The 20169-nt window shown below is 43.8% G+C and overlaps 2 protein-coding genes across 2 annotated transcripts; both read left to right on the plus strand.

The window, feature by feature from the left end:
- The first annotated feature begins 113 nt into the window (after positions 1-113).
- Positions 114-3809, plus strand: LOC112175283 (UDP-galactose/UDP-glucose transporter 2). Its single transcript, XM_024312958.2, has 7 exons — positions 114-1317; positions 1819-1847; positions 1938-2139; positions 2270-2512; positions 2614-2715; positions 2904-3011; positions 3155-3809. Exons 1-7 carry the CDS (start codon positions 1192-1194, stop codon positions 3383-3385), a joined length of 1041 nt encoding a protein of 346 aa, XP_024168726.1. The 5' UTR covers positions 114-1191; the 3' UTR covers positions 3386-3809.
- Positions 3810-7930: 4121 nt separating this feature from the next.
- LOC112177511 lies at positions 7931-8659 on the plus strand. Its single transcript, XM_024315806.1, has one exon. It carries the CDS (start codon positions 7931-7933, stop codon positions 8657-8659), a length of 729 nt encoding a protein of 242 aa, XP_024171574.1.
- The last annotated feature ends 11510 nt before the right edge of the window (positions 8660-20169 follow it).

A 20169-nucleotide genomic window follows, 5' to 3' on the forward strand; every position in this document is an offset into this window, starting at 1 on the left:
CCTCACTTTGTGCATTATTTTCCAACATTAATATCATTTTTTTTCCATACATTAAAGTTATGAAAACATAACTCGCATCGCATACCATTGGCGGACTCAAAATTTTATTTTTATGTGGACATATTTCTATATTCTCTTTATTTTAAACTGTTATAAGGACATACATATTAATATTTAGGCTGAAATTTTGTCTGCTAGTTAATAGATGATCAATTAACTTCACCATACACAAAAACTTAGTGGGGGCATGAGCCCTCACTTTTCCCCAACTAGGTCCATCTATGTTGGATACTAAGTAGTGTCACCATGAAAAGAGGTAATAAATGGGACAGCTAAAGAGTTAAGCCATAGGATAGCCGACGTGGATAACTAGCTACAACTGGTCATTGAATGAGTTACCTTGTGTATGTGTATGCTGTATGGTGAGTTACTAAATGCACCATCTCATTTGAATGAAACGATTTTCGTTTCAAAAAAAAAAATCGAAACTAAAAACCCTCGTCAAAAAATGATATCACAAATTAAAAATGTCCATTCGAAATGCCCAATGTGTTAAAAAAAGAAAAAGAAAAGCCCAATGTGGTTAATATAAGTAAAACAGCCCAATTAGCCTTTGATTGGTCAGGATTAAATTTTTTACTGCAGCTCTCCTGGTGAGGGCCAATTTTTTTTTCAGGTTGACCCACCAATACCATCGCTGTAATTCATAGATAAAAGAACAAAGCCAAACCAAAACCTCACCCAACCCAGTAATTCTTTCTTCAATAAAAATTCAAATTGCACCAATATGTAAACCACCTTTCTTCGTCTTCGATTGCGCATTGATTCTTGTGTGTCGAATCCTAGGCTCCCTGAATCTCCCTCCATTAAATGCGTGCCTTTCTCAATTAATGGGAGAGCCTCATTGCCATTTGCCACCTTCATCCTAATAGAAAAGAGCCAGAGAAAAAGAAAAGACAGCTTCTCTGTTATTTTGGGCAACACACATGAAACTTTTGCCGCCTGTTCGTCTTAAAAGAGGGTCTGATATTTCTATATAATCTGATTCTGATACATTTCTTCTCCAACAATCCGACCCTTTTGATTAAAGCTTTGATTTTTGGCTATAGTTTACGGCATTGCGTCTGAAAGCTAGTCTTTGGGGTTTAACAGAGTTGGTATTTATTGGGTTTTGATTATCAATATTGGAATATGAAGAACGAGGATCAAGCTAGGTTTCTGTTTGGGATTTCACTCTCTGATAGACCTGTGTGGCAGCAATTCATTATTTGCTCGTCTGGGTTCTTCTTTGGTTACCTTGTCAATGGCGTTTGTGAGGTTTGTTTCTAATTCAATTTGATCATTATGAATTATGTGCGAATGTTTCTTCATTCTCAGATATGATTAATTGTTGTTTGTTATGAACATTTTCTCAATTTGCTTTGTTGTTGTTCTTAGTTTCATTTTTCACTGTTTGATTGGTGGAAATGTGGGAGGAGAAAATGGATTGGAGTGAGTTTAGTGCATTTTGTTCCAAATGGATGTGTGGTGGCTTTGCTGTGTATAAAAAAAATTTAAGGTCATGAACTTTCCTCAGCTACCTAAACAGAGTTTTGGGACAATGTTTAGGTAACAATGGGTTTTCCTTGCCATGTTTTTGTTTAGGTCATGTTTGTATGTTCTTCTATCTTTGGTTCAGTTCTCCTGTCATTCATTTTTCTCAGTCACAAACAGAGTTTAGAATAATGTTTTGGTGAGGATAGGATTTCATTTGCTATCTTATGATTGTACCTCAAGTTGCATTTTTCATGCTGTTAACATGTCTTCCTTAAATATCAGGAATACGTATATAATCGTCTACAATTCAGGTTAGTCCACCTTGCTCGAACCATACCATTTGATTTCTTCTATAGTTTCAACATGATATCTGCTTAACTAAATCTTCTCTAATTTTGCAGCTATGGATGGTACTTTACATTTGTACAAGGATTTGTATACCTGGGTCTCATATACCTTCAAGGTTTCACCACGCAGAAAATGGTGAATCCTTGGAAAACATATGTGAAGCTCTCTGCTGTTCTTATGGGTTCTCATGGATTGACTAAGGGATCCTTGGCCTGGCTCAATTATCCTGCACAGATTATGTTCAAGTCCACAAAGGTAAATTTGTGAATAAATCTACATGGTTTACTTTTGGTTTTTGTGACCTTCTAAGTAAGCTGATAGTTGATAAATTTTTGGTTCGGAAATACAGTCCTCCAAATCTCATGACATTGTCACACGTATTCAGGTCCTGCCAGTGATGGTGATGGGGGCATTTGTTCCTGGATTGAGAAGGAAATACCCAATTCATGAATACATATCTGCAATACTGCTAGTGATTGGTCTCATTATTTTCACATTAGCAGATGCAAACACATCTCCCAACTTCAGCATATTGGGTGTGGTGATGATATCAGGCGCTCTAATTATGGACGCTTTCCTTGGGAATGTACAAGAAGCAATCTTTACCATGAATCCTGACACCACACAGGTGATCTTTCAGTTCCTATATATCCTCTCCTGGTCTTTCAAATGGTTTAGAAGATATGCGATAAAGCTGTTGTCTTAATAACATGTTATTATTGACTGCAGACAGAGATGTTGTTCTGCTCAACAGTAGTTGGGTTGCCAATGCTACTTCCACCTATGATTCTTACTGGAGAACTGTTTAGGGCCTGGAATTCTTGCGCTGAGGTTAGTGATGCTTGATCTTCACTTCATTTTCTAAAGAGTGGTGTTTGTGTTTCCGTCAAGGAATTAGTTACGCGCCAACCATTCGTCTAATATGGACGTACGTCCTAGTGGAGATCCAATTTTTAAGGCCACTCTTGTGACATAACCAGTTCCTTATGTATATTCTGCTTTTCTGTCGATGATTGCAGCATCCTTATGTGTATGGGGTGTTGATGTTTGAAGCCATCGCCACATTTGTTGGACAAGTATCTGTGCTATCCCTCATTGCACTTTTTGGAGCTGCCACCACTGCTATGGTCATTCCCTCCTCCTCATTAGCTTCCTTATTCTAAATTTTCTCTCACAACAAAAAACATATATTCATAAATTCTTCAATGTTGTGGACTTCTGTAACTGGTGGAGTGGAGTTAAACTCACGATTGATTCTGGCATCGTTCAGGTTACAACTGCTAGAAAGGCGGTGACATTGTTGCTGTCGTACATAATATTCACAAAGCCAATGACAGAAGAGCATGGGACAGGGCTACTGCTCATAGCCATGGGAATCATACTGAAGATGGTACCGGAAAACCAGGTTAACAAGCATGCAAAATCTTTCAAAGAAGTACTGATGAATGTCCCAGAAGCAAACGATATCGAGGAAGATGAAGAGAACAAGGCCTTGGTGTAAATATGGGGACTGCAGCAATTTCCTTTCTTTTGTTTTTCGTTTTAGTTGGCAGCAATTTTTTGAAGTTTTACTTTTCTTTTTCTTGTTTTGTTCTTTTTTGTTTCAAATTGGGCAAATCCGTACACCGGGAGCTCAGAGGAAAAGAGAAAGCAAGAATTTTCACCAGGGGGCATCTAATTCTAACTGTCAGGCCAGAATCTCAGGGAAACATCTATCTAATTTTGTTGGAGGGAAGAATGAAGGCAGAGAGACTCTGAGGAGAGAACAAGTTTGATCATATTGTATGAGAATAAGGTGATTCTCCCAACCCCCTGTTTAGTGAGATTTGAGCACAAAACTTGAGCAGATTGTGAGCCACATTACTACGTTGTAAACATTACCAAACTTCATTTTGATTGCAAAATTATATTAACCCTCTCTGAATTTTAAACTTTCGTGTTATTGAATAATGTGTTTATTAAGAACAAAAGTTACAAATCATAACTTTTGCTAAGATGAACCTAAGTATTGATCATTTACCTTTCACAGAGTCACTGGTTTCGATCTCCTCAACATTATCACACATGCCATCTAAATCTAATATTTCCCTTCATTCTTTGGGGTACAACCCCAATCAATTTGTCAAGGTTAACATGTGAGACTTGTTTCTTATGATTTGGAGAGATTTTTTTGATAAAGGGTTTAGAGCGATTGTAATGCTTTAATGGAGATGTTATGTGCACGACTGCACATAATCTTACATTTTTTTTTTCTCGAGAAAATCACATTTTATCATGTTCGGAACAATTAAAATAAAACATTTTATCATGTTCGGAACAATTAAAATATTTATTTTAATTCTTCACCTGATGAGGCTTCCTCGATTTTCAACTTTAACCAATTGGAATCATAATGTTCCCGATGCTCAATTTGTACATATATATAAACCTTCTCATCGTATTTACAACCAATGAACATTTATACTACTTGTAACGATCTCTCATGAATATTGTTTGAGCCCAAAAGTATTTTTGGCAAGATAGGGGATATAGCATAGCGGGCTGATACCTGCGGCCCAAAAATAAGTCTACTTGGGTTTGGGTTACAGCTTCACCCGTTCCAGAATCCATAAGGAAAACGAATCCTTATGGGAATCAAGTAGTGGAGATTGAATAGGAAATACATGCGGCCAAAAATAAGCCTACTTGGGTTTGGGTTACAGCTTCACCCGTTCCAGAATCCATAAGGAAAACGAACCCTTATGGAAATCAAGTAGCGGAGATTGAATAGGAAACTTCAATCAATAATCATTCTATGACAAGGAATAGTCAAAACCCTAGGGTATAAATACCAGGTTTTAAGGACGAAACAAGAACAACTCTTCAACCAACTAATCGCAACGATTATCAAAGCCTCTCCGGAGCAAACTTACCTTCAACCTAGTTGAAAACTAGCTAAGCAAGGGTAATGCCCTCGCAACCCAGCGAAGCTAAAGATACACGTTAGCAAACCCGTGTTTTCTCCAAACTTCCCAATGATTGCTCTGCTTAACCTACAACGTTAAGTATCGATTCAGTGAACGCAAGAGATCACAACACAAGCCCTTACCAGTAAGGCAAGAAGTCCTTTTCCGAAAAGCATAGAAAAGAATTTGGTGACGAGGTTGGTGCTCTCCTCGTCCACAGCGTTTGAGAAAAAGTCAGGTCAAGGGACTCTCCGAGGACTGCACCTCACTGTGTTGGTACGTCTACGCACACACTCAAAAGAGACTGTTTGTAACCAGACTGGTTTTGGAGCCAAACATTTTGGCACACCCAGTGAGACCTGCATAGCATTTCTTAGCGATCGCAGCCATTAGGAAGTCAAGCGCAAACCCTTACCAAAAGATTTACGTTAATTGCCCGAAGCATAAGACCTCTAGTTACAGCCCGCACTCTCATGGTCTCTCTGACAAACAAGTGACTCAAAAGTTCTCACTTAATCCCCGATCATCCGACATGTCAACCAAACAGGGTGGAACTCCCAACCCGCTACTGAGGGCGACAACACCCATGTTGTCCAGCCTAATGAGGCCGGCAACGCGTCCAGAGCCACCCAGGTGGTCGCTAGCGCGGAGACAACTGATCCATTTGTGCCCATTCTCCTCCCAGCCAATGTGAGCATTGAGGAGCGGCTTGCTATCTTTCAACAGAATGATGCCGCATATAATGAAAGGATGGAAAAAGCCCTCGCAGAAGAGCGTCGAAGGCTTGACGAGCTTTCAATTTCAGTTCAAAAGCTTGAAGTGAGTTCACGACAAACACAGGGATATTGGCAAGATATGCACAAGCAAAGCCTGGAAAACCACAAGGACCTCATGCATATGATAAATGGCCAGGGCACCCAGAGCAATTACATCTCGGCCGACATCACGAACCAAGCCAAGCATACTGCATCAGAATTGGCAATTGTTCGCAATGAGGGGTCTAACCTCGCGACCCAGGTTGCCATGCAAAGGGCTGAGTTGGACCAGGCTAAAGAGGTTCTGAATAAAGCTTTAGGAGATCCTAGTGCCATCATCGGTTCGCTTGGTCAATCCTCAGACTTTGGTAAATACATACCACCTATTGCCCGTGAGAAGGCTGGCAGCAGCACCGCTACACTATCTGCAACCGCTGCGGCGTCGTCAACTAAAAACAAGGAAAAAGCTCTGGTGATTGGTGGTAAAGAGAAGTTTACACCTTCGGTATAGCAGAAAAGTAAAACTTTGAAATTCAGTGAAGGCAGTCCTGTAGATCCTGTCGTGTTTGCTCAATATGACAGCAATGGAGCAGAGAATGTATACCAAGAGCTCCCAGGGAATTACTATGGCATTGACCAGGAGGGCAATCTAATCAAGATAACTGCTCTGGTAAAGGATGTGTCCACGCCAGTGATGACTCTTCAGCAATCCACTATTCCCAGGACCATTCGTCTGGAGGAAGGAACAGCGACCGCTACCCAGGCCTTACCCCTGCATACTGCTCGCCAGACTGTGGAAATACGTCCTCATCCCGACCCAGATTATGTGAGACGCGAAGAGGTAGAGGAGATGATCAGGTTGGCTAATCCTAGAGCCCACCTTGATGAGGTTTATGAGGGGCCTTTCCTGCAGCATATAATGCTCGCGCCTTTTCCCAGAGGCTACAAAAATATCATATTTTCTACTTTTTCAGGAGAGGATACTGAGAATGCGGCAACTCATCTGGCCAGGTTTATGGTGCAATGCAGCCAGTATCAAAATGATGACATCCTCAAGAGTAGGTTCTTTGGTACTTCTCTTTCTGGAGCTGCTTTTAGATGGTTTTCTAAGCTTCGACCAAGATCAGTGGCAAATTGGCCAGCAATGGAAAAGCTCTTCCGAGAAACTTTTGGGGATATTGAGCCTGAGGTTGACTTGGCTTCCCTCACTCAGATGGCCCAACAGCCCATTGAATCTACTGTTGCTTATCTTCAACGCTTCCAGATTCAGAAGGCCAAACTGAGTATGGTATTGCCTGAGAAAGAACTAGTCAAGTTGGCGAACAAGGTCTTGGAGCCACGCCAGCAAAAGAAGCAACATGGCAGCATGATCCAATCAATTGGAGAGCTTATCACAGAGGTGGGTAGCTTTGAACATCTCTTCAGAGAAACCGACGCTAGAAAGAATGCGTCCAAATGGACATATGTGCCTGGAAAACACCATATTGTGGCTGCCCTGAAATATCAACCGGCCATCTGTGATCCTTATTACCAAGGTGATGAGGTTTTCCAAGATGAAGATGATGAAGAGGAGAATGATGTCTCCGCATTCGAGCTGACAGGAAGAAAGAACTTAGCCTTGAAGCAGTTGAAAATCTCTAAGGAACCTGTCAAGCTCAAATCTGTAGCCTTCACCAAACCTGAATTCGCGACGTATACATATGATACCAATAAGGCACATGATGTCGTAGATGAAATGATGGCCGCGAAGATGGTAAAGACGGATTTTGGACCCTTCTCGTGCCTAGATCAGCTGAAAGGAAAAAAGTACTGCAAATTTCACAACCTGTGGAATCATAACACAGCTGACTGTGTGAAGCTGAAAGACTAGATTCAGGTATGGCTCAATAATGGTAGTCTGCAGGTGGAAGCTCCGACGACCGCAGCAACATTAGTAGACCTGAAACCTTTTCCTGACACCGGGGTCAATATGGTTGATGTGAATTGGACCAAGAAAAACCAAAAGAAACCAACCCTAGACTTGACTACTAGAGGACAAGGACTAGATCCCAGCAAAGAAGAATGCCAAACCTATTTGCTAAGCATCACCAGTGGTCCTATGCTCGCGATACAAAGGGGAATATGGCATCTAAGTGTCACATGAAGAGGTCGAGCAGACATTTCGCTTTGGCTCTTTCCCACCAGTCAAATGGGATTCGCCATCCTGAAGCTATCAACCTTCCAGCCCAAAAGCTAGAGACAGGATGGAGTCACCGCCATCCCCAAAGGACTCCAACCTGTTCATGAAATTGAGAGCGACCACGGCCGAATAGAAACGAGATGGAAAAGCTAGGGGCGAGCATAAGGATGTCGTTACCAAACCCTATATACCATAAGCATAAGAAGATACTCGCCGAAAACCCTCGCCAGTGGCATGAAACACTGTATGAGACACTATGGGCTTATCGCACTTCCAAGCGGAACCCTACTACCACCACACCCTATGCTCTGATGTTTGGCCATGATGCAGTTGTCCCTTTAGAAATCAATGTCCAATCACTACGCGTGCAGGATCAACATCATTTGATTGGTGAGGACTATGTCCAGGCTATGTGGCAGGAGCATGAAGATCTTAGCGAGAAGTGCTTGGAGGCTTTAGACAGCTTGGTGATGGAAAAACAACGTGTCGCTCGCGCCTATGATAAGAGGAAACACGGGCATAGTTCCAAGGAGGGTGACCGTGTGTGGAAAGCAGTCTTACCACTAGGCGAGAAGTTGACCGGCCGCGGTAAGTGGACTCCGCGCTGGGAATGTACCTTTGTGATTCATCGAATTCTCGATCGCAGGGCCTTTCACCTTAAGGATCTGGATGGTGAACTCCATCGAAACCCAATCAATGGAAGGTTCTTGAAGAAAAATTACCCAAGCGTCTGGGAATTTGAAGATCCCCAAGACCCACTTGTTCCTGGGGCAGGGGCCAACCATAGTCTTACTATGTTCACATTCTCCCTTACATTTAGGCCTCCTCAGTGGCCTCATTCTCATGTATTCGCTTCACCTAGTAAGACAAAGGGGGGCAACACTCTATGCATTTAGGCTTTGTTTTCACGGCCTTCAGATTTCTTTGTTTTCGATTTTTTTGGCAAATTCAAATATTTTGACAATAAGTGTTAAGAGTATGAGCGCGTGTAACATGGCCTACAACAGAGGCCTTTTTATGTAATAGGAAAACGAAGTAGCAAAAGAAATATGATTTTATTCATAAAGTGGCTTTGCGGCCAAAAACAATACAAGTACATTCGCGAAAGGTACATTTGTAGGATTACAAAGCCAAAAGTGGCTGAAATGTTGGACTTCAGATATTCTAAGAGATTCTGGGTTTTCTGCTAGGAGGGCAGTCAGATGGTCACTCTTCCTCTTTCTCTCTTCACCCTCCTCATATCTGAGCTGCAGTTGCTATCACCTGTACTGCAAGGAGAGGGAAGGAAATAATCCATTTCAACCCTTCTAGTTGATTATCCTCAGGGATGAAGGTGGTCTCCAGAGGAGAGTGCAGCCCAGTTGCCCCATCTCCCTCTGGGACAAAACGGAAGTTTGGTCCGCTAATTAAGTCCAGGAGGTGGGGCTCTGAAGAAGAGCATACGGCCTTGGGTGGCCTCCCACCCTTCTTCGGTTTGCTGCGTGTAGGGGAACCTAAGGAGAAGGACTCTACAAAATGTGGTATCCCACGTTAGGAGCCCGTGTGTTCTTCAACCTAACTGAAACCAGTGAATCCTATCCAGACTTTCTGAGGCTAAAGAATGCGGCTGGACCTAAAATTAGGCCATAAGGCCTACCCAGGGCTTGAGATTAAGCCATAAAGCCTAAGATTTAGAGGCTGATGGTGAGTTTGTGAGGAGAATATTTCAGGAAAAGAAGGAAGAGAAGCAAAGCTTGCAAGATTAAGTCATGTTTGCATGTATCTTCGTTTCCCCAAATGTGGATATTTATAAGGCCAACCTCGGTAGCCTTAGCCTTCTGATAGACGATTGAAGTAGATTCAACGCCATCAATAAAATTCAATGTTGATCAGGGAACTGAAGGAAATTGAAGACGCGTAGGTGACGGAACGGTCTTCAAGGAGATAACCGCTCCATTTCGAGATTATCTCTTTAAAATTGCCTTAATGTGCAGTTATGGCAAAGTTGAACAATGCATTGCCTACAAAACTTAAAGAAGTATTTGGGCCAATAAAAGTGGGCTAAATAACTAAATAATTTTAATAATAATATTGTTCATACAAAATAATGGGCCTAACACTAGAGGCCTGAATACCCCGGCCCGCATAAGTTAGGCGAAGGAAATGCTCGTCCAGGCGAAAGCCAGCGTCAACAGCGTCCTGTTCAGCTTGTTGTACTTCTCCGCGTGCTTGTGCCAGGTTTTGAGACAGCGTCTCAGAAACGGCTAAGGGTTGCTCCACCTGGGATTCCTCATGGGCAAGCCTGACCCTCACAGTGTTGAGTTGGGCCTGGAGTTCCTGAATCTGGGACTGAAGGTGATTCTTTGCGATCCTCAAATGTCTAATGAGGTTGGCCCGCGCACTCAGGAAATCTTGCATGTTGTCCATTTGTTGGGCAAGGGCTTGGTAATGGGCCTGGGCTTGCCTGGCCTGCGCTATCGCGGCCATTTTCTCATTAAGCCACCTGGGGAAATCATCTAGCAGCTTGTCTATGTCGCGGAACTAGGCTTCAGTGATGGCACCCTCGTGGAGAAGAACTCAGAGGTACTCTAAAGCTCTCGCGAGCGCGCCAGATGTAAGAATGCCAGGGCCCAGGAGATTGCGAAGGCCTTCTCTAGCATCATCTACAACTCCTAGAGGAGGGGTCACTTCAAGCACCCGAGCCAACCACTCTACTCTGGAAGGAGGGGTTTGTTGTGGAACAGGAACAATGACAAGGGCCTCAAGACGCTCCGAGACAGGAATTGCCTCTGGCACCGGCTCAGGGTTCACTCCTCCTCCTGCTTCAAGCACTTGGGGGGCAGGTTCCTGGTCACCCATATTTTTGCCATCTGGCTCAACGAGATAGTCGCCAGCTACTTCTTCAGCAGCGACAGCCATCTCCTCGTTTGGAGTAGGGTTCTGATCCTAAAAAGAAGTGTTAAAATATTCAAAAGGATTAAGGCATGAGTCAGAGCAGAGGTGACTATGAGAGTGTAGAGGGGGAGGTCACTTCAAGCACTCGAGCCAACCGCTCTAGTCTGGAAGGAGGTGTTTGTTGCGGAATTGGAACAACGACAAGGGCCTCAAGAGGCTCCGAGACAGGAATTGCCTCTGGCACCGGCTCAGGGTTCACTCCTCCTCCTGTTTCAAGCACTTGGGGGCCAGGTTCCTGGTCACCCATATTTTTGCCATCTGGCTCAACGGGATAGTAGCCAACTACTTCTTCGGCAGTGACAACCATCTCCTCGTTTGGAGCAGGGTTTTGATCCTAAAAAGAAGTGTTAAAATATCAAAAGGATTAAGGCATGAGTCAGAGCAGAGGCGACTATGAGAGTGTACCTCTTCAATAATTGGCTCGCGAGGGGTTCCTGAAGCACTTAATGAGATGGGAGTTTTTGTTGCCGTTTATTCTTAGACAGCCTCGACAGTGTCAGGAACCGAGTAAGGTGCTACTTGTTCCAGGATGTGTGCTACGGTTGGCTCCTCGAGAGGAGTGTCTGGAGGTGGCATTCTTTCTGCCTCAGGCGAGCTGTCGTCTAGAATTTGTACTGGCACCAAAGCCAGCCGTGAGTCACTCATAGCGGTGATTGGGGTTGTTGCGCCAGTGGAGGCTGGTGGCAGTGCTTGTGAGGAAGAGGCTTCACCGCCAGCGGTGGACGATCCTTCCCCGATTTGCCTCGAGGAGCCTGTGGATCTGTGGTGGACCTGCAAGTGAGAAGTGTTATGGGTTCAGATAAGGATAAAACGAAGGTCTTCAAGGCTTGTTGTAAGTATGTATTGTATTACCAATCGATCAGCGAGTGGTTCATCTTCTTCCTAGGGATCGGTCCGGGGGTTGGAGCAACTGTGCTTGCGGGCCAGAGCGGCGGCAATCTATAAAGAGTAAGGAAGTCACATTAGACTTTGAAAGAAAACATCAAGATAATAGATTCTTTGAGAGATTCCTTACCGTCTGTGGGTCATCATCATCAGAAGAGTCTTCAACTTCAAGATCCGTCGCTATTGCTTTTTGTTTAGCGGCCTAACCGATGGCCGGAGTAGCATCAACTACTTAACTGTAGGAAGGCGGCATAACTCATCTGCAATAAAATTTGAGCTAGGAGGATAAAAGAGTGAAAGCAGAAGGAGAATAATGGAGAACATGAGAAGGAAATTACCTCATGTGAAGGCTCGCAGATTACTATTCCGGCTTGAGCAGGACGCGGGGCTCGCGTGGGTTGCGGAGTAGGTGCAGGTTGTGCCTCATCCTTTGGGAAGTGAGCAAGCAACTCAGTATCAGATTCATAGGGATACCTCAAGTCTTGGAAGAGGGTTGCGAAGAGCTCGTCATCCTGCTATCTCCAACAGTTGACAGAGACTTCTGACCACCATTGGTCGTAGTCCTCAGCTACCCATCGACGGGAACGATCTTGTTGGCCCAATTAGGAAGGTCAACCAGCGCGAGCATACTTTGGGCTGGTGGAGGCCCGGTTGTGGGGCCAATTCTGTGCTAGGAAGTGTTGTAATTCCAAGCATCATAGAGGGGGAATGGCACTAACTAGATCAGGCCAAGTTGGCGAGGAAAGTGATTGGGGGCATAGAGCTCGTAACTGAGTTCATCAGCAGTGAGCCGGATATCTGAGCAGGAGATCACGCGGAGAAAGGTTAAACGCGCTCGATGGCCATAATTAGGGTCCTCAGGAAGGAACCCATGTTCAAGTATGGGCGGGAATCATCTATCAAGCACCATATCCGAGTATGACATTTCGTCCAGGAGGTACAGGTATGAGAAACATTCAAAATAAGGTAGGGATGTGTACCTTGCCTCGCGGCATAGCCATTGACCAAAAAGTTCATCGGCCGGTGGTAGCGGTGGAATTTCTTCTCGGCGGAAATACAGGAAATAAGTCTGAATTCAGAAGTCAAGGATCCAAAAAGGGCCTGAAATGCAGGTCTCGAAGGGGTGCATGGTGGCTTGGTACAGAGTGCGATAGAGAGCGGCTAGTACCGGTTGTCCGAGTCCTACGCGGCGGTCGTTGTAGAGGGTCGTGGCCAAGAAAGTCTAGGGACCAATGGGCTTATTGGCAGAAGTGTAGAAAATGAATTTACAAAGCCAATACTCCAGGAAAGCAATCCAGCCGGTAGCATTGTGCTCTTTGAGGTAATGGGCCAGCCACCGAGGGTAGGAGCCGCTATAGGAACCGCGACCGGTTTGAGCCATTGTCGAAGTGAAGGTGACGGAGTCAAATTGACCGTGACTGTAGGGCACGCCGTCAATGGGTAGACCGGTAATGGTGAGAATATCTAACAAGGTGATGCTCATCTAGCTGAAGCGGAAGTCAAAGGTATTAGTGGCGGTGTTCCAGAAACACAGAATAGCGGCCAGCGGTGAGCGATTGCCACCGCGTGGAAGATAAAAACACAGATTGATGATGTGTGTGATACCTGCCGCATTCCAGCGAGCCAGATCTCTCGATACCTAGAGAGCTCTGCCGCCCTAATGGTGGGCCAGTGCCCTATTTTTGCTCTGTGCAGATGCACACCCCAATTATTGAAATCTCCAGGGGTCAACGGATGGGTAGACCGTAGAGGGTGATGAAGGACCCAGTCCGACATGGTTATTTAGGAGTCTGAGGAGCAGAGGTCTCTAAATGTCAGTGTGAATGAAGTAGCGGGCACCGATACTGATTCCCCAGGTGTGAGCAGCTTTCTCGTTGATTTCCTCCTCTTGATCGATGATCATTTTCTTAGGGGGAACCATTTCTGGGTTTCTGTGAAGAAATAGTATGGAACAAGAAGGTTTCTGGGTTTAAGAGAGACTGGAATAGATTCTGATATGACAGGTCTAAAGTGGCTACGGGTTTAAATAAGAGATTTTGTGAGGGAAACGATGTGACGAAAAGACTTTTTGCAAAGCGAATGGACGCGAGCCCTCATTAATGGCCTCGTTTCGGTCATCAAGCGTGTCGTTTAAGTCCGCTTCGATAGTTACATTTTCGTGGGCCTGATCTCAGGGCCTGGGAGGCAATGTTTGAGCCCAAAAGTATTTTTGGCAAGATCCCTTTAAGGGATTTAGCATAGCGGGCCGATACCTGTGGCCCAAACATAAGCCTACTTGGGTTTGAGTTACAGCTTCACCCGTTCCAGAATCCATAAGGAAAACGAACCCTTATGGGAATCAAGTAGCGGAGATTGAATAGGAAACTTCAATTAATAATCCTTCTATGGCAAGGAACAGTCAAAACCCTAAAGTATAAATACCAAGTTTTAAGGTTGAAACAAGAACAACTCTTCAATCAACTAATCGCAACGATTATCAAAGCCTCTCCGAAGCAAACTTACCTTCAACCTAGTTGAAAACCAGCGAAGCAAGGATAACGCCCTCGCAACCCAGCGAAGCTAAAGATACTCTTTAGCAAACCCGTGCTTTCTCCAAACTTCCCAGTGATTGCTTTGCTTAACTTACAACGTTAAGTATCGATTCAGTGAATGCTAGAGATCACAACAAAGCCCTTACCAGTACGACAAGAAGTCCTTTTCCGAAAGGTATAGAAATGAACCTGGTGACTAGGTTGGTGTTCTCCTCGTCCACAGCATTTGAGAAGAAGTCATGTCCAGGGACTCCCCGATGACTGCACCCCATGGTGCTGGCATGACTGCACCCCATGGTGCTGGCATGCCTGCACACACGCTCAAAAGAGATTGTTTGCAACCAGACTGGTTTTGGAGTCAAACAAATATATTTAAAAAAAAACTATTGTTCTATTTTAGGGAATCAAAAATTGAGAGAAAATTGATGTGTGTTCTCATTGATAATAGAGGCCTCTTTATATAAAGGATTACAAAGCATAAAGTCTGAATCATACAAGGAAAGATAATCTCTAGATTCTTCTAATTAAACCCTATTACCACTAGGTCAAGTAACCTAGAGTTTGGGCCAAACACAAATTAGGGTTTTACTTAAACACTCCCCCTTGTGTTGCCCAAACGCGGTGCTTTTCTCGTTGCCTAGTTAAAAACCTTGTAGAGTAACAAAAACCCAGTGGGACAAAAATAACCTCGGTCAAAAGGGAAAAAGAGCACAACACACCCTTCACGCTTCGAGACGAACATGTAGATATCTCCCCCCGATGTCTACGTCTCCCTCTGATGACTACGATCATGGGAGTTCAGATAATTTTTGCAAGCCAATTCTTGCCACATGTTTCTCGAACGTGAATTTAGGCAATGACTTAGTAAACAAGTCTGCCACATTGTCCTCAAATCGAACCTGGTTCACTTTGATCTTGAGGAGCTTCTGTTGTTGCTAATTGTAGAAGAATTTAGGCGATATGTGCTTAGTGTTGTCGCCTTTGATGTAGCCTTACTTCATTTGTTGAATGCAAGCAGCATTATCCTCATAAATGCTCGTTGGATCATCTGTGATAGACTTCAGACCACAATTGGTTCGAACATGCGTAACTATGGATCGAAGCCATATACATTCACGAACTGCTTCATGAAGAGCAATAATCTCTGCATGATTCGAAGAGGTAGCGACTAAGGTCTACTTTGTAGACCTCCAAGATATCGCGGTCTTTCCCATGGTGAAAACATAACCAGTTTGGGAACGACCTTTATGTGGGTCAGAGAGGTACCCAGCATCAGCAAAACTTTTCAAAACACTTATATCATTTTGGGATGCGGAGAGGGAACGTAGTCCGCCATATGTGGCGTCCCTAACACTTGATGGGTCTGAATCCATCTTCTCTTTGTAGGGAGAGAATAACCCCATATCGATCGTACCACTTAGGTATCGAAAAATATCTTTAACACCAGTCCAATGGAATCATGTTGGCGCAGAGCTATATGTAGCTAGCAAGTTCACAGCGAATGAGATATATGGTCTTGTGCATTGTGCTAAGTACAATAATACGCCTATTGCACTCAGGTAGGACACTTCTGCCTCTAGCACTTCTTCATCGTCATCTTTTGGATGGAATGGATCCTTCTTTGGATCAAGACTATGGACGACCATTGGGGTGCTTGATGGCTTAATCTTGTCAGTGTTGAAACGGCTAAGCATCTTTTGGGTATAAGCTGATTTATGAATCAGGATACCATCTTTACGGTGCTCAAGTTCCAAACCGAGGCAAAACCGTGTTTTCCTAAGATCTTTCATCTCAAACTCGAATTTCAAGTGTTCAGCGGTTTCCCTTAACTCTTTAAGGGTGCCAATTATGTTCATGTCATTGACATAAACCGCTACTATTGCAAATCTGAAACTTGTCCTTTTTATGAACACACATTGTACAGGCATGTACATTTGCAAGCATAATTAGCTATAATGGGCCATGCTCATTGTACCCCCAAAGGTACCAATCCCAGCCAAAGGAATGACATGCAGACACACCGCCAGGTGGGCTACAACCTCGGAGTCGGACCACCTCTGGATCGCCACCGACGCGCAGCCACGCGCCACGCCAAGATGGCATCAGAAGCTTCTGAAACTGGGATCTGAAGCATGTCAGTCCCACATTGAAAACTAAGAGAAGATCAACCTCTTCCTCACCTATAAAAGGTTCTCTCCTCTCTCCTCATTAATTACGCATTCAATACTTACCCACTGTTACTTTGTCAACATAAATACATTGACTAACTTAGGCATCGGAGAGTTGAAGACCGCCCGGCGCGGTCTCCCTCTGACGCCCATTGTATTTTATTTGACAGGTAGCGGGAGCTCCGAGAGCAACACAAGTACCGATCCGCCCACCGGATCAGCATTAACTAAGGTCCAGCTACCGCCGGACTTTTAGACATTAACACACATGGGCATAGTTCATTGTTGACATATCCATTTCCAATCAAGTAATCACTTAGACGGTTATACCACATCTGCCCTAATTGTTTCAATCCATATAATGAACGTTTCAATCTAATTGCAAACGCGCTTCGTGGTTTAGAGCTACTTGATTTGGGTATCTGAAGTCCATCTGGGACCTTTATGTATATCTCTATATCTAGATCCCCATATAGATATGTTGTAACCACATCCATAAGCTGCATGTTCAGTTTTTTGGAAACTACCAAACTGACAAGGTAGCGGAACGTTATAACTTCCATTACGGGAGAATAGGTCTCCTCATAGTTGATTACAGGGCGTTGTGAGAAGCCTTACTCCACAAGGTGAGCTTTGTACCTTATAATCTCGTTTCTCTCATTACGCTTTCTAACGAATACCCATTTGTGACCAACTGGTTTGGTGTTGGGCGGTATTGGTACAACTTTGCCAAATGCCTTTCTTTTCGCTAGAGAATCAAGTTCTGCCTGGATCGCATCTTTCCATTTTGGCCAATCAGCTCTACGTTGGCATTCATCAACGGAGCGTGGTTCGATGTCATCGATCTCAATAATCTCACGCGCTATTGAATAAGCGAATACATCATCAATGATGATGGAGCTTCTTTCCCACGTCCCATGTACACTAGTGTAATTCACAAAGATCTCTACGTTCTCAGGGATAGGTTCTGACATTGAGGCGTCCCCCAATGATGTCTCTTGGACATAACCATAATCCGGAACATTTTCATGGGATGGATTTTGAGTATCGATGATCAAATGATTTGTTTGTGCCTCATTCGCTCTCTTTCTAGGGCGAGTATCCTTCGAACCAATCGGTCTACAACGCTTTCTTGCGGGACCTATGGCCATAGATGCCACATCATTGCCATTTTGAGCAATGGCGCCATCTCCTGGTGTCACAGGAGTGGCGTTATGTCCAGTATTTGGGACATCGATCCTTTAGCAATATCGTCACTTTAGCAATATCAGCAGGTATGTGTAATATAGCTCGTCACTTTAGCAATATCAGAAAACGTATCAGGCAGAGTGTTTGCTACGTTCTGGAGCTTGATTATTCGTCGCACTTCAAGTTCGGACTGTGTGGTACAGGGATCGAGATGAGACATAGTGGGGACAGACCACAACAATTCTTGTCGTTCATGTTGAACATTTGTGTTCTTATCTCCCCCTAACGATGGGAAGACTGTCTCATCAAAGTGACAATCTGCAAATCTAGAGGTAAAGAGATCGCCTGTCAAGGGTTCAAGATAGCAGACAATAGTTGGAGATTCATAGCCAACGTAGATGCCCATTAGTCGTTGAGGACCCATCTTATTACGCTATGGCGGCGTAATAGGTACATAAATGGCACACCCAAAAACTCATAAGTGCGAGATATCAGGCTCGTACCCAGTAACTAGCTGTAACGCAGAGTAAGATTGGGTTACAGTAGGTCGTAGAAGAATTAACGTCACTGCATGCAATATTGCATATCCTCAAGCAGAAATATGGAGATTGGTGCGCATAAACAATGTCCGTGCTATCATATGTAGTTGTTTAATAACGGCTTCTACAGACCATTTTGGGGATGAATATGGGGAATTGGATGCTCTACATCAATCCCCAGTGACATGCAATAGTCATCGAACGTTTTCGATGTAAACTCCCCAGCATTATCAAGTCGAATTGACTTAATATGATGGTCAGGGTAGTGAGCCCGTAGACGGATAATCTGGGCGAGGAGTTTAGCATAAGCAACATTTCGAGTGGACAACAGTGTGACATGTGACCAGCATGTCAACGCATCAACCAATACCATAAAGTATTTAAAAGGTCTGCATGATGGTTGAATTGGTCCACAGATATCCTCTTGGATTCTCTATAAGAACGGAATGAGTATTTTGGGATCCTTTGCGTAGGACAGTCTCGGTCCTAATTTCCCGAAGGAAGAGGCTTTGCAAAATGAGCGAGGGGCCATAGAAGCAACCAATGAGGATTTTGATTGGGCTTGCGCATCTGTAGCGCTATTAGAAGCAAAATGTGTGACTGCATCTCCCATCATGGCGGTGGAGCCATGGGAATTGTTGTGTATGGTGTTATGACCATTGGGAGGAACAACCATGGCGTCATGCTCATGGTTGGCACCATTGATGGCGTCATCACATGGGACTTGAGCGGCCCTATGGCGCCTCAAGACTGCTGCAACGCCAGATGCTGCAATTGTTGAGGTCTTGCTAAGTCCAGGAATCAATTTTCGATTCTTGCTTCTTTTCACTCTGAATAATGGATGTCCTTGTTAAGTCTTTAGTATATGGAGCATCATATCACGATCAGGGTGCCCTAGTCGGTCATGCCAAAGCCAGTATGTGTCAGAATTCAAGAGATTTTCTCTTATGACATTATTGGATTCAATTGGTAGAATTGTAGTGACATAAAGTCCACTAGATTGACACATAAGCTTCTCTAAGATGCGCTTCTGTCCGCAATCATTAGAGGTGATGCAAAGGAACTCTTTTCCGTTCTCAGTATGAGTTTCCGCATGGAATCCATTGGCTCTTATATCCTTAAAGCTCAATAAGGTTCGATTTGCCTTAGGAGCGTAGAGAGCTTCTGTGACTTTAATCAATGTGCCATTTGGCAATAGGAATTGGGCTATTCCATGTCCTTGAGCTAAACCTGATGGCCCAGCCATCGTAGTCATAGAGGACTGTATAGGCAATATCTCTAAGAATAATTGCCTATGGCGTAGAATGGTGTGCGTAGTCACACTATCCGTAAGATATTTTAGTTCTCTATAATCCATTCCTAAAAGAAAATATCATAATTAAAAATGAGTCATAAAGAAAAGAACTAAACATTTATTAATAAACCAAAAGGAATTACATCATTGTTTCTTTTACCAAAGAAAATCTAATCCAATAAACTAGCTAATGCAAAACAATGGTAGTCGTCTAACTCCTTTCGGTAATTCCAATGCAAATGTGACCAGGTGAGTAGAGAGATGTCGGTGGAGCAAAGCTCGCTTAAGTTCCACTTATCTCAAAACCTTCCTAGACATCACACTTACATTGAGTACGCCTACTTTGAAGAAAGACTAATACCATTGGCATTTACTACAAAAATAATATGGCAATTGCCTACATGTCTTGGAAAATAAAAAAACTTAATCAAAATTGCCAATTTCTGGGTCTTGATCCTTGTAGTCTTCCACCTTTAGATCGAGATCGCCATCTTAATCTTCTTGTTCCATGTAATTTGCCTCCCTTGCTTCACGATACGTTCCTTATGCGTTTGCAACTTTCTGGGATGCTTTACATGCTTTGGCCCAATGTTCAGTTAATCCACATCGAAAACAAATATTATTATGGTCAGGCTCCTTTGATTGAGGAGCCTTTGGGGAGCGATTTGGACGACCATTGCTCTTGGTGGCGTTATTACCATGGTCGGAGGCTCAGCCTCTCTCTCTCTCTTTTCACACGTTGACATCCACGGTTCCGTGCACGCCTCTCTTGGCGATTTCCTTCCTCTTTAGGGCTAGAATATGGACTAGAACGTCCAGAATTGTCCCTAGTCTTAGGGTTTCGCTATTTGCGTCCCCCCTTGGGGG

This window comes from Rosa chinensis, chromosome 7, assembly GCF_002994745.2.
Source record: "Rosa chinensis cultivar Old Blush chromosome 7, RchiOBHm-V2, whole genome shotgun sequence".
Lineage (NCBI taxonomy): Eukaryota > Viridiplantae > Streptophyta > Magnoliopsida > Rosales > Rosaceae > Rosa > Rosa chinensis.

Bases quoted from the DNA above. Each gene is read 5' to 3' on its own strand.
- LOC112177511 (XM_024315806.1), top strand. From the start codon at position 7,931: ATGTCGTTACCAAACCCTATATACCATAAGCATAAGAAGATACTCGCC.
- LOC112175283 (XM_024312958.2), top strand. From the start codon at position 1,192: ATGAAGAACGAGGATCAAGCTAGGTTTCTGTTTGGGATTTCACTCTCT. The intron at 1,318-1,818 runs GTTTGTTTCTAA...CTTAAATATCAG, and splicing joins TTGTCAATGGCGTTTGTGAG to GAATACGTATATAATCGTCT. The intron at 3,012-3,154 runs GTCATTCCCTCC...GGCATCGTTCAG, and splicing joins GAGCTGCCACCACTGCTATG to GTTACAACTGCTAGAAAGGC.